This window comes from Ascaphus truei, chromosome 5 (assembly GCF_040206685.1).
Source record: "Ascaphus truei isolate aAscTru1 chromosome 5, aAscTru1.hap1, whole genome shotgun sequence".
NCBI classification, from domain to species: domain Eukaryota; kingdom Metazoa; phylum Chordata; class Amphibia; order Anura; family Ascaphidae; genus Ascaphus; species Ascaphus truei.
Genome location: NC_134487.1, coordinates 287,453,163 through 287,466,212, shown reverse-complemented (window position 1 = coordinate 287,466,212; position 13,050 = coordinate 287,453,163). Strand labels below are relative to the sequence as shown.

The 13,050-nt window shown below is 47.2% G+C and overlaps 1 protein-coding gene across 6 annotated transcripts in view; it reads left to right on the top strand.

Annotated features, from left to right (window-relative positions):
* The window catches only part of AGBL3 (AGBL carboxypeptidase 3), a 125,271-nt gene that overhangs the window by 74,317 nt on the left and 37,904 nt on the right, over positions 1 to 13,050 (top strand). For 4 of the 6 annotated variants that reach the window (XM_075602518.1, XM_075602515.1, XM_075602517.1 and 1 more), the window contains exons 16-17: positions 1,726 to 1,752; positions 2,468 to 2,584. In XM_075602518.1, coding sequence (XP_075458633.1) covers positions 1,726 to 1,752; positions 2,468 to 2,584 — 144 coding nt within the window. The remainder of the gene's footprint in view (positions 1 to 1,725; positions 1,753 to 2,467; positions 2,585 to 13,050) is intronic. The other 2 variants (XM_075602516.1, XM_075602514.1) reach the window with 1 other exon arrangement.

Genomic DNA, 13,050 nt, shown 5'->3' with positions numbered 1-13,050 from the left:
TTCTTAAAGTTTCAGAGGAAATAATCGCCTCCTTGTGCACAGTCTATATTCACTAAAACAGGAGTGCTCAACCCCAGTTCTCAAGCTCCCCCAACAGGTCAGGTTTTTCAGGATATCTCAGCTTCAGCACAGGTGGCTCAATCAGAGGCTAAGTCGAAGACTGAGGCTAAGTCCATGCTGCCGCAGACCACGCGACGCGATCACATTGCCTTAAGGCATTGATCGTGCCCTTAGACCGCGTGGGCGCGCGCAGCAGAAGGGGGTGCGCGTTGCACGAGGAATCAGTTGAAACTGATTTCTCGGTGCAACGGGCAGGTCACGTGAGCGAACCAGCTCCGTGATGTCATTGGAACGCCTAGGCACGAACCCTACCTCCCCCCCCCCCCCCGACGACTCGTCTAGCATGTCCGGAAAACACCCGCTTCACGCGGGTGACATCACGGATGCGCATGCCTCGGCGTGGGCGAAGGCAGTATGGACCTGCCCTAAGCCTCTAATTGAGCTACGTGTTGAAATCGGGATTGATTGGTTGTCACTGAATGAACCACCTGTGCTGAAGCAGGGATATCCTGAAAGCCTGACCTGTTGGGGCAGCCCGAGAACTGGATTTGAGCACCCCTGCACTAAAACATCAATTATCTTCAATGCACATTATGATATAGTTGAACCAAGATTCCCTTTTCTGCATTCATTTTTTCGTTGTTGAATTGTTGGTGTCGGTTTGGAGCTCCCACTGCAATCGTTTCCTTGAAGTGTTTACAGGAACAATCGGTTTCTTTAGCTTGTTGGCAACGTGTCCTTTCTTTCTGCATTTTTGTCAGATTGCCTTCTTATTCCCAAATTAGAGCGCAGGCCAAGGCTCACATGTAATCCTACATAGGGCCCAGATATATTAAACTGTTATAAGCCTTAAGGCACCTTATGGGTCCTTCAAATGAGTGGGCCTGTAAGTTACTTCAAGGCTTACAGTAGAAGCATTGGTTAGTAAATATGGTCCTATGTATTGTGGGCCAGTCTATTGAAAACAGTTCTGTCTCCTTTTAAAGCAGCCATCCTTTAAAAATGATGTCCCTCCCTTTAACAAGGGTAACATCCAGTGCAGGATCACTGTGATCTTACACAAGGACACATCTGGGATCCGGAAAAAACCTAGGCCCCAGGAATATAAACTTTAGAAAAAGGAGCACTGGATGACTAGGGTAGCTTCCGGTCAGTAACGTGCATGTCCTGGGATGTCAGCTGCCTCCTCTGTGCACAGTTAAAATTTATTTGAGGGGTAATAACTCCTGAACTAGAAGGCCCCTCCAGTTACAAGAACGCCATAACTAAAGTCAAATTACAAATACATTGGCGTCGTATGGATTGCTGCTTTGAAGAATCACCTACTCTTAATTAGAATTTGGATTTCTTTTTAAATCAATACATAATGTATTTTTGTATTTTAAAATATAGGCAATCAATCTCGATCTAGTTTGTCTCATGACACAATGAATTCCATTTAACACTCCCCAGTTTCTTGACATTTTGCAGCACCTCTGGTAATCCAACTTCTTCTTTCTTGCTTTGCTGGTTTCTGTAAGACAACACAGATAAATAGGATAGTATAAGAGGTTGTGCAATTGTTGTGTACGCTGACATCTTTTGTGTGTCTCATAGTAATACACCAAATATGCTTCCATTTTAACTGGGTGTTTTTCATCTTATTTTTTCATACACACTAACTAGTCCAGTGGAAAGGACAAGATCTGGAAGGTGGGGATGGCTTTTATTTCATTATTTTGCATGTGAAAGCCCATTTAACCTCATCCAGTGCCCTTCTGACATTGAGTAGTTGTCATTTGTCCGGTATGTGTCTCACAGACAAGGGGCCATATTTACTAAGCTGTGCTATTCTATAAGATACCTTCCCACACTGCTTGCTAAATATAGCCCCTTACGGTTCATTGAAGTAAATGGAAGGTGTCTCATGGAATAGCACTTCTTAGTAAATATAGGCTGAGATGTTACATAGTTATGTCCATCGAGTTCAACCGATGCTAAAATTAGACGACAGATACTTTGATCCTATATTTGAATTTACAGTATATTGATCAAGAGGAAGGTAAACAAAAAAAAACCCAGTGACATATCATCCAATGATGTTTCATAAGGGGAAAAATAATTTCCTTCCTGACTCCAATAATGGCAATCAGATTACTCCCTGGATCAACATCCTTCCCAGGTTTACGTATTAGGTATATCCCTGTATACCTTTCCTTTCTAAAAAGACATCCAACCTTTTTTTAAATGTCTATTGCTAACGGTGTTTCTGATGCCAGCGTGTAAGTTCTAATATCCTAATTTACCTTTTTTTTTTTTTAAATCTTGCAACACAGCCTTGCACCAATGATTTAATGGGAATCCACACTGGAGGCTCAGACACAGTAGTCCTTTTCTTACATATGGGGATACCCTTTTGTCTTTCTAGATACAGCTAAGCTCCACAGAGAAGCCAACGGACCCAGAGCAAATACTCACAAAGTGGAGGAGCCAGATTTTGAAACCGCAGAGAGATCAACTCATCCCAGATTCGGATGCAAAAAAGGTTTGGTATTTTTCAGTTAAACAGACCTCGCTCAATACCACACATTAGATTTTGTAGGCTAAATTTAAATGGAATTGGACAACATGTAAAGACATTTCTGCAAAACGTTTAAAATTGGGGGGGGAAAGTGCACCAAAGCCGGCATCTTTACATCTTCTATCGGGATAAATTGGGACGTGCATCTCATTCTCGGTCGTGTTTTGAGGCGGGATAGCTATCGCTGTGTAGTAGGGTGTTTTGCATTACTATTAAGATGCAAACCAATTCCACTTGCCTCGAACTCCAATCAAAACAATAATAATAGAGCAGCGCTTCTTATCAAGATTAGCATTTACTTCTTCATAATTATAGCAATTTGTGAACATTATCAAAGGGCTCGAAAAACAGAATATGCTTAAGTGAACATTCATCTTCTTAACATGGAAAGTAGCAAAGGATTGTTATTATTAATGCAGTTCTAGATATGAAGATAGTGGGTGCTCCAATTGTTCCCGGAATATAATAGAAATCCTCAATAAATTAATCATATGAGTACAACTCTTATGTGGAGTGGTTATAATAATAAGTGAGTGACCAATGTATAGCGATTCCCAATTCTCCTGAAAGAAACAGTCAAAAATTATGTTTTCACCTTGCTGTATCTTCATTGGAGAAAATCATAAATGTCCATACCTCACAATGTCTTGCAATAAATCATGAATAATAATTTCTGAAATGGATCTTACCCACTCCTAGACCCTCATAGAATCTGTAGTGGCGTGTCCAGCCGCTGATAGAAGTCCAAACAGCAAAAACAGGACGAAAGCAGCGCACTGCCCAGGGAGCCAGGTGGTATAAAAATATAGAGAGTTATTCAATGATAAGCATCACCCAAAGGAGGTGTAGAGCCTCTACAGTACATCTCCTTTGGGTGATGTTTATCATTGAATAAATCTTTATATTTTTATACCCCCTGGCTCACTGGGCAGTGCGCTGCTTTCTTCCTTTTTCCCCCCTTTTTTTTGCTATTATTAAGGCATATTTACAATGAGACAATGAACACTCACACACAACCAAAGTAATCATTATACAACAGTATCATTATACAACAACGTTGTCGCTTTTGATTTTTTTGTGGACTGTGCATCTGCTGCTTGTAGTTTTACTGACATCACTGGGAAAATATTGCCTACAGTAGAATATACTGTAGCCGTTCAGATACTTCTTTCCCTTGCTCTTGTAGTACTGATTGTGTAAGGCCGGGGTGCTCAACTCCAATCCTCAAGCACCCCCGACAGGCTATATTTTCAGGATATCCCAGCTTAAGCACAGGTGGCGCAACCTGAGCCTCTGATTGAACCACCTGTACTGAAGCAGGGACTGTTTGAGCCACCTGTGCTGAAGCAGGGGACACTGGGTCACACTCGATGTAGCTTCCCTTTATAATATCATTCATCACGATCACGGTCTCACAGCAGTTAAATTCTTTCTTGTCAATCACTCCTCTCTTTCACCTGCACACATTGCCTTTTTATTGGACAGCATTAGATTTTCACTCACTCATAACTATTTTCTTTTTGGTCACCAGTTTTATCTCCAAACACGTGGGACAGCTATGGGGACTCCGTTTGCCCCCTCCTATGCCAACCTATTCATGGGTTGGTGGGAGATGTCCCACGTGTTTGGAGATACTACTCCCTTCAGGCATCATGTAGCGTCTTACAAGCGCTATATTGATGACCCGCTTTTGATCTGGAGTGGGGGGGAAGATGACTTATTGAGGTTTTTTGACTACCTGGCAGACAACACACTTAATATCAGATTTACGCATGTGTTTCATGCACACCAGATTCACTTCTTAGATCTTAATCTTTATATTGATATTGATAATCAAATCCAATCTGATATTTATAGAAAAGAAAATGCCAAGAATTCTTTACTTCATGCCAGAAGCTGTCACTCCCGCCCTCTGGTTAGGGGCATCCCGAGGGGGCAGTTCCTTCGGTTACGTCGGAACTGTTCCTCTTTGGAGGCCTTTCTGCACAGGGCAAGTGAGATGAGGGAAAGATTTATGGCAAGAGGGTATACCAAGAAGGACCTTGACATAGCCTTTGATTCAGTCCTTGACACAGACAGAGATACCCTAATCAAAATGGATTTGGATCAGTCTGACCAGGGTACACCAATTGAGAACACAGATGTGCCCTACTTCATTACTAACTACAGCGAACAAGCCAATGCTATAAAATCAATTATAAATAAACACTGGGCCACATTATCTTTGGACCCATTGTTGAAAAAACTGGTTTGTACTGGCCCTCGCGTGGTTTTTCGCAAAGCGGCTACATTAGGTAATCTCTTGTCACCAAGTATGCTAGCATCCAATACTTATAAAAAGAACAAGTTATCTTTGTTTCCTAAGTTGCAGGGTTCATTTAAATGTGGTCATTGTAAAATTTGCCCAATTATGAACAAGGCAACACATTTTTCAAACCATGATGAATCTCGCCGATTCAATACTAGATCTTTTATTACATGTCAGACGACATTCGTGGTTTACGTACTAAAATGCCAATGTAAGAAACAGTATGTTGGTTTAACTACCAGAGTGCTCAAGATTCGTATCTTGGAGCACCTTAGGTTGATTCGCAACAAAGATATGTTGCACCCTGTGTCTGCCCACTTTAATACCTGTCCATTGGGTTCGATAAGTACATTGCAATGCACAGCCATTGAGCATATTCCTTTACCTCCTCGTGGAGGAGATAGGAAGAAGATCTTGCATCAGCGAGAAGCTCATTGGATCTTTGCATTGAACACTTTGCAACCCAATGGACTTAATGTAGATTGGGATCTGCGATGTTTTTTGTAAAATAAGATGCAATTTTTTATTAACCGATTTGGAATCTGCCTTGTCTTTGAACTTTTTAAGTTTCATTTTATTTTCAATCAATGATTATCATTGTTGCAGTATATCCTTTGCTTCTGCTTTCATTCTCCCTTATTACTTGTTCTTTCCCTTCACACAAAAAATGAATGAAGGGGTTAATGATTTTAGATATTTTCGCGGGCTTTTTTGCCTTTAAATCTGCAGGCTCACACCACATCTCCCCACTCCGAGACGAAGCCCTAGCAAGAGGGTGAAACGCGTAGAGGGGGAGATCGTGGTGTAGCCCTAGTGTGTTGCTGTTGTGCCAATAAATTTTTTTTTAATCCATCCGGGAGCCTGTGGAGTCTGTCATGCGCAGTGGCGCCAGAACTTTCACCATGTATCTGAAGCAGGGATATCCTGAAAATCTTACCTGTTGGAGGGGGCTTAAGGACTGGAGTTGAGTACCCCTGATGTAAGGCCATCAAACGTTGTTTGGGAGCGATAGGGAGTCATAATTGATATTTTAGGACAAGCTTTCAAGAGTTCTCCCTTCCTCAGGTCAACCAATACGTGACTGGAGGAAGAGAAAAGACCTCCCGAAAGCTTGTGCTAAAATATCAACGGTTAGTCCAAGTAAAAAAAGGCATCGCCTAATACTGAAGTACCCTGGGGTTTTTTTATTTTATTTTTTACAAATGGACTAACGTGGCACTAACACTAATCGCAAATGGACTAACACACTTCTATTTAATGCATGAAACATCCCGACTTCAACTCTTGGACCAGGTGGTCATTATCTCAGAGTGGTAAGGAGACAAGAGGTGCTTCTAATTATTTTAAAGCATGCCACCAGGGATGCCATGCTGAGCTGTCCATGCAGTCAAGGTTTGGGGCTTGGGTGGTTAATGTTAACGTTTGGACTGGCAGGGACTCCCTAATCATGCGAGGAGAGCTTTATCCATGGGTGCTTTTTCCACCCCCCGCTGTAATATGTTAACCTGCCATGGATGGACATCTTGGTGCGATCTGGAATTGAGTACCAGATTGTCTAGCTGTCAGACAATGACAAAATAGAAGTGATAGTAAAGTTGTACTTTTGGGCAATATGCAACACTATAGAAAGAAGAAAATGTGCTACGGTGTTTAACTCAAGTTGAGCAATAGAGGAGAGAGAAATAACAAACATAGCGTTATTCCCAGCGTTAACTTACGCTTAATTGTAGCGTTGCACCCCCCTGACCCAGTAAAAGTTATTTTTCAGAGTCTGGATGTGAGTAACACCAACTTTAGGTAAGACCTAACTACAGAGGCTCCGGACTTCCCCGAAGGACTTTAAATCAAATGTGGGGGGGCCGTGCGAGGCCTCTAATTTCACTTACCTTTGTGCAGGGTGACGCATCGCCATGGCAACCCGGCATCAAATGACGCCACCGGGTCACGTGACACTGGAGCCGACCCAGGGGTGAGGGGGGGGGACAGGAGCAGGCAGGGAAGCGCAGGGGGAATAGTTTGCGCACCCCTGACCAAACTAACGTGACGTTGAGTTCCTTGCGTTAACCGCGAGTGACTTATGTGGACATGCAATGCTGGGGTAACAACACATCAAGTGCATGTCATTGTCACTAGCAGCCTTTCTAGTTAATGCAATGCTCTTTGCGGGAGCACATATTGTGTTCTTGTTCTTTAAAGATACACAGTTAGGGGGCTATGCACTTATCTCAATGCTTTTGCGTCCGGATGAAAGAAAAAAGCACGTCCGTTAAAAAGTGAGGCCGGAGACGCGATTCACTAAGGCCTTGAGCCCATTTATTAAAGTACGTGCTCAAAATAGCCACAGCGTACGTGTTGCTTTTTTTCCCCCTGCTAGCGTTCTTAACCTTCACGTACGCTAGCTGATAGAAAGCCGCTTATAACATTTGCATGGAGATTCTGTATCTCCATGCAAGGCTGTTACAGGCGATCGTACACTAAATAAATACATTTTAATAATAGTGTACATGAGCAGGGGGTCTCCGGAGCTGAACCGCATTGGTTTCAGGTCTGGGGGCCCCTACTTCAGGAGATACAGGCCCCGTTATGGTGTGCCGGTATCCCCTGCACTTTCAAGCTCCCGCGTCACGTGACCGGGATATTTACATTCTGCAGGGGATACCGGCACCCCATAACGTATCTGTATCTCCTGAAGTAGTGGGTCCCCGAGGCTGAAACCAATGCGGTTCAGCTCAGGAGACCCCCTACACATCTACACTACTGTCAAAACACACATAACAATAAACAATAATTCCTTACCGTAGCGGCTATCCGCTATGGTAATGAAGCTGCATTCATGTACATTTTAATAATAGTGTGCGGGAGCAGGGGGTCCCCTGGGCTGAACCGCATTGATTTCTGCCTCAGAAACCCCCTGCTTCCTGAGTTACAGGCCCCGGTATGGGGCATCGGAGGCCAATGTCGCCGCCATCTTTATAGCGTCCAAGACGCGACATGGGCTCTATAAAGATGGCGACGACACTGGCACCGATAAACGAAATCCCAACTCTGATTGGCTGAAGCAAAGCCTCTGTCACATGGTCTACTTGAGCCAATCAGAGTTGGGATTTCGTTCCCACACTCTGATTGGCTACCGTACCATGTGTCGCCGGCCATCTTTCTTTTCATGACATCATCTTAAAGGCAATTGAAGCTCAGCAATTCTGATTGGCTGGCGTCATTTTTTTTTCTTTCTAAATCACATGTTTTTCACGGCGCAATCAGGGAAACATTTGACCAAAATGTGATGTCATAGGCCTATAAAATGTCGCCTCATTTTGAAGCCAGACGCCGAGGAGGGAACACCTCCCCTCCTAAGAAGAAAAGAAGGGCGTGGCGTAAGAAGATGCAAGAAGACGGAGAAGACCCCAAAGAAGAAAAGAAGACCCCAAGACTGGCGTAAAGGATTACAAATAGAAGAAAGAAGACACTGTTGTGTATTGTAGGGGTGTATTATTTTATGGTTACCTTTGGATTGTTTCCAGTGCTTCCGGGTCGCCTGGATTGAGTGGGCAACTAATGGTAAGTAAACAAAAGAAAAGTTTATTATTTTTACTTTTACAGATTTTTGTGATTTTTTATTCATGTCTTTTATTTTTCCATTCCCATTTAATGCCCCTGAATGTATCTATGTCCCTATGGCTATACATACATTCACGGACACTGAATGGGTGTGTTCTATGTGATTTTTGGATGTAATTGCATTGTTTTTTATGCTCTATTATTGCCCCTGTATGTTCTGTATATCTATCTATATGGATAGACATACAGGGATAATAATTGATTGTTTTGCTAATGTTTATGTTCTTTTCATGTATGTCTAATGTATTTAGCAGCTTTATTTATACATTGGTGTGAATAATGTAATTTGTATTTAGTTACAGGTTATTTTTAATGGCTTCTTTCTAGTAGTTAGATTGGAATGATGGTGGTTACTTTCAATTAGAATTCTTTTGGCAATGGTTTGGCTTTAGGAATTGAATAGGGAATTGTATAATTGATTTGTATTGTATTGTAATTGGTTTAGGAAATTGATTAATTGATTGATGGTAAATGTATTTATGTTGCTTAGTTTCTATTTGATTTTTATGATGGCATTGGTGGTTAGGGGACATTGTTCATAGTGTATTTTATTTTTACATATATTTTGCATAGTGTTACATGATGCACAGATTAATTGCATCATGTAGACACTCAATGCAATTGTGTGACATTTCATATACATTTGTGTAGCTGCTGGTTTGTTGGTTTATTTTTTACAAGTGCTGCTGGATTAATTGTAACATGCAATGTGGTGATTTTAAGATTAAGAATTCATATTTTGATTTATGCATGTTTTATGTGTTTCATAATGGCCAAATAATCTATTATCCATATCTGGATAATAGTTATTTTGCACATTATTGTACTGTAATGTATAGGTCAGGTTTATTTTTTTTACATACAGGGTTGGTTCCTTTTGGTCTGCGGGAGACCTGAAGACCACCTGAGGTCTCCTCGGGCTTTCCACGGGTAGCAGGCTGGAGGTGTCCATGGGGGATACCTGTGGGGAAGAACCGGTGGCCCCGTAAGGACCACCCGTGGGCCCACAGACCCCCGTGGGAACCACCCGAGGCCCCTCAGACACCGGTGGGGCTGACCCGGGGCCACCCAGACAGGCACGGGCCTACCCGTGGAGACCCCATTGTGGCCCACGGTGACCCGCGGAGACCACCTGGTGGACCAAGGCACCTGGCGGGGACCACCCATAGGCCTCCAGACCCTGTTTGAAACCAGGTGCTGGGCTACTGTAGGTCTGTGAGGTGACCCGTCAGGCCCACCGGGGACTCACGTGGGCCTGGGGTATTAACCCTTTATGTAAAATAATAAATCATGTATTTCTGGGGGGGCAAAAGGGGTGGGTTATGTATAGAATAAATATAATGATGTTTATTGTGGGTCTGTGTATTGTTTTTATTGTGGGTACTGGGGGTGGGGGATGGGGGTATTGGCCCCAAGGGTATGTGGGTAGGCCTCCCGCCTGGGTTAGTGGGTGAGGGTGGGTTAACACCTTAATGACTGTAGCGGTTAATGACCGTTAAGGTGATTAAGGGGCAGGGGCTATTTTTATTCTTGTGTACAGTATGTTTTGCAGCACCGGAGAGACATGGGCAGGATGAAGATGAGGATGAAGACGGCCTTCATCGTGGGTGCCTGGAAAAGGTAAGTGTAATATGTATTTACTGTATTTATAGTAATTTATATGTATTTAAAATGGGCAAATGCATTATTATCCATATGAGGATAATACAGCTCAACCCCGTTATAGCGCGATCCACTACAACGCGAATTCGCTTATAACGCGGTCTGAGCATGGCTCCCGAATTGAAAGCCTCCATTTTGCCGCCTTACCTGCAGCTCAAATCCTCCATTTTGCCACCTTACGCTCTCCTCTTCCAGCTGTCCTGTCCACGTGCTCATTTCTCTCCTCTTCCTGCTGTGCACGTGCTCATCTCGCGTTAAAATTTCACCGGTATCAGCTCTCGAGCCTCCTCATTACAGATTTCATTCTCCTCCATTTTACCAGTGCTCACCTCTTCCTGCTGTCCACGTGCTCATATCTCTCTGCTCTGCTCATCTCTCTGCCCGTCGCGTGCCATGGTTTTTTTTCAAACATTCAATTCAATGCTTTATTGACTATAGACATACAATTAAACATTAATACATTTTGTACAAAACACATGTAGGGATTGAACTCGGGACCTTCTGATACTGATACCAATGCCTTGCCTCTTACCTCTACACCATAGGCTTGGTGTGACAAGACAAAACCTATATATTTATCCTCTACAACACAGCTTCTGTGGTGCAGAGGTAGAACTCCTAACCAACATATGAAGGCGTCCTGGGTTCAATTCCTGTGTGATATAGTATATTATATTTATTATTTTAATTATATTGTATAATTTATAAATATATAACTATTTATTATTCTTTATTAAGTAATAATTATTTATTAATTAATAATGATGTATCTACTATATATTTCTGAAAGTGTCCTATGTGTCCGGGTCTGTATGTGTCTCCCTGTGCCCCTCCCTGTGTCCCTAGCGGCAATCTCATTGGACCTTGGGCCTTGGGCCAGGCCAATGAGATTGCTCCCTTGGTCCGCCCGCCCGCCCCCCTCTCATTGGCCTGAGGCGGAGTGAAGGGGACACACCACACACACACACACACACACACACACACACACACACACACACACACCTCCTCTCCCCGGGTCTCCCGCTTTCCCGCGCTTTTTCCTCCCCCCCCCATTCCCCCCCCCCCCGGCGCCGCTACAGTCAGCGGGGGAGCGGAGCGAGCGCCCGGGACACACACACACAGCACGCGGCTCTGGCTCTCCCTCACCCGGCGCTCTCCTTCCCCCCCCAAAAAAAACACACACAGAGACACACACAGAGAGCACGCGGCTCTCCCCTCACACAGGCGGCTCTCTCACCCGGCGAGGCCGCTCTCTCACCCGGCGAGGCCGCTCTCATACCCGGCGCTCACCCCCCCCCCCACACACAGAGAGCACGCGGCACTCCCCTCGCACAGGCCGCTCTCACCCGGCGAGGCCGCTCTCTCACCCGGCGCTCACCCCCCCTCCCCCCCCACTCTCACCCGGCGCTCCCCCCCCTCTCACCCGGCGCTCACCCCCCCCCACTCTCACCCGGCGCTCACCCCCCCCCCCCCCCACACACACACAGAGAGCACGCGGCTCTCCCCTCACACATGCCGCTCTCTCACCCGGCGAGGCCGCTCTCGCGGCGCCGAGTACCCAAGATGGCGGCGCCCGGGACACAGCGGGGGAGCGGCCACAACACGCTGCCTCCCGCCTCAGATCCACGTGGAACCTGCCGGACGGGTGAGTGAGCGGCCTTCACCTCCCCTCACCCCCTCCTTCCCACCGCCTCCCCCCCCTCCTTCCCACCGCCTCCCCCCCTCCTTCCCACCGCCTTCCCCCCCCTCCTTCCCACCGCCTCCCCCCCTCCTTCCCACCGCCTCCCCCCCCTCCTTCCCACCGCCTCCCCCCCCTCCTTCCCACCGCCTCCCCCCTCTCCTTCCCACCGCCTCCCCCCTCCTTCCCACCGCCCCCCCCCCTCCTTCCCACCGCCTCCCCCTCCTTCCCACCGCCTCCCCCCTCCTTCCCACCTCCCCCCCCTCCTTCCCCACCTCCCCCCCCTCCTTCCCACCGCCTCCCCCCCCTCCTTCCCCCCGCCTCCCCCCCCTCCTCCCCCCCCTCCTTCCCCCCGCCTTCCCACCGCCTCCCCCTGGACCCCCCCCACCCACCGCCTCCCCCTGGACCCCCCCCACCCACCGCTCCCCTTCCCCCCCGCTCCCCTTCCCCCCCCCCCGCTCCCCTTCCCCCCCCCCTCCGCTCCCCTTCCCCCCCCCCCTCCGCTCCCCTTCCCCCCCCCTCCGCTCCCCTTCCCCCCCCCCTCCGCTCCCCTTCCCCCCGCTCCCCTTCCCTCCGCTCCCCTTTCCACCCCCACCTCCCCCCCCTCTGCTCCCCTCCACCCCTTTTTCCCCTCCACCCCTTTCCCCTCCCACACTTCCACCCTTCCCCCCCCTCCTCTAACCCTTCCCCCCCCTCCTCTAACCCTTCCCCCCCCTCCTCTAACCCTTCCCCCCTCCTCCACCCCTTGCCCCCCTCCACCACCCCCTCCTCCCCTTCCCGCCGCCCTTCGCCTTCCTGCGCGCCTTACCGCCTCCCCACCCCCGCCTCTGCCTTTCACCCGCCCTTACTCCGGCCGCCTCTGCCTTTCACCCACCGCCTCACAACCGCTGCACGCACTCAACAGACACCCGCCACACTCGACACATACCTGCCGCCACACACACCTGCTGCCTCCCGCCCCTACGCACCGACATCACTGACCCACCGCCTCACACCCTAGCAGGACCCCCACTCACAGACAGCACTCACAACCCACGCGCCACCCGCCGCCTCACACCCTAGCAGGACCCCCACTCACAGACAGCACTCACAACCCACGCGCCACCCGCCGCCTCACACCCTAGCAGGACCCACACTCACAGACAGCACTCACAAACCACGCGC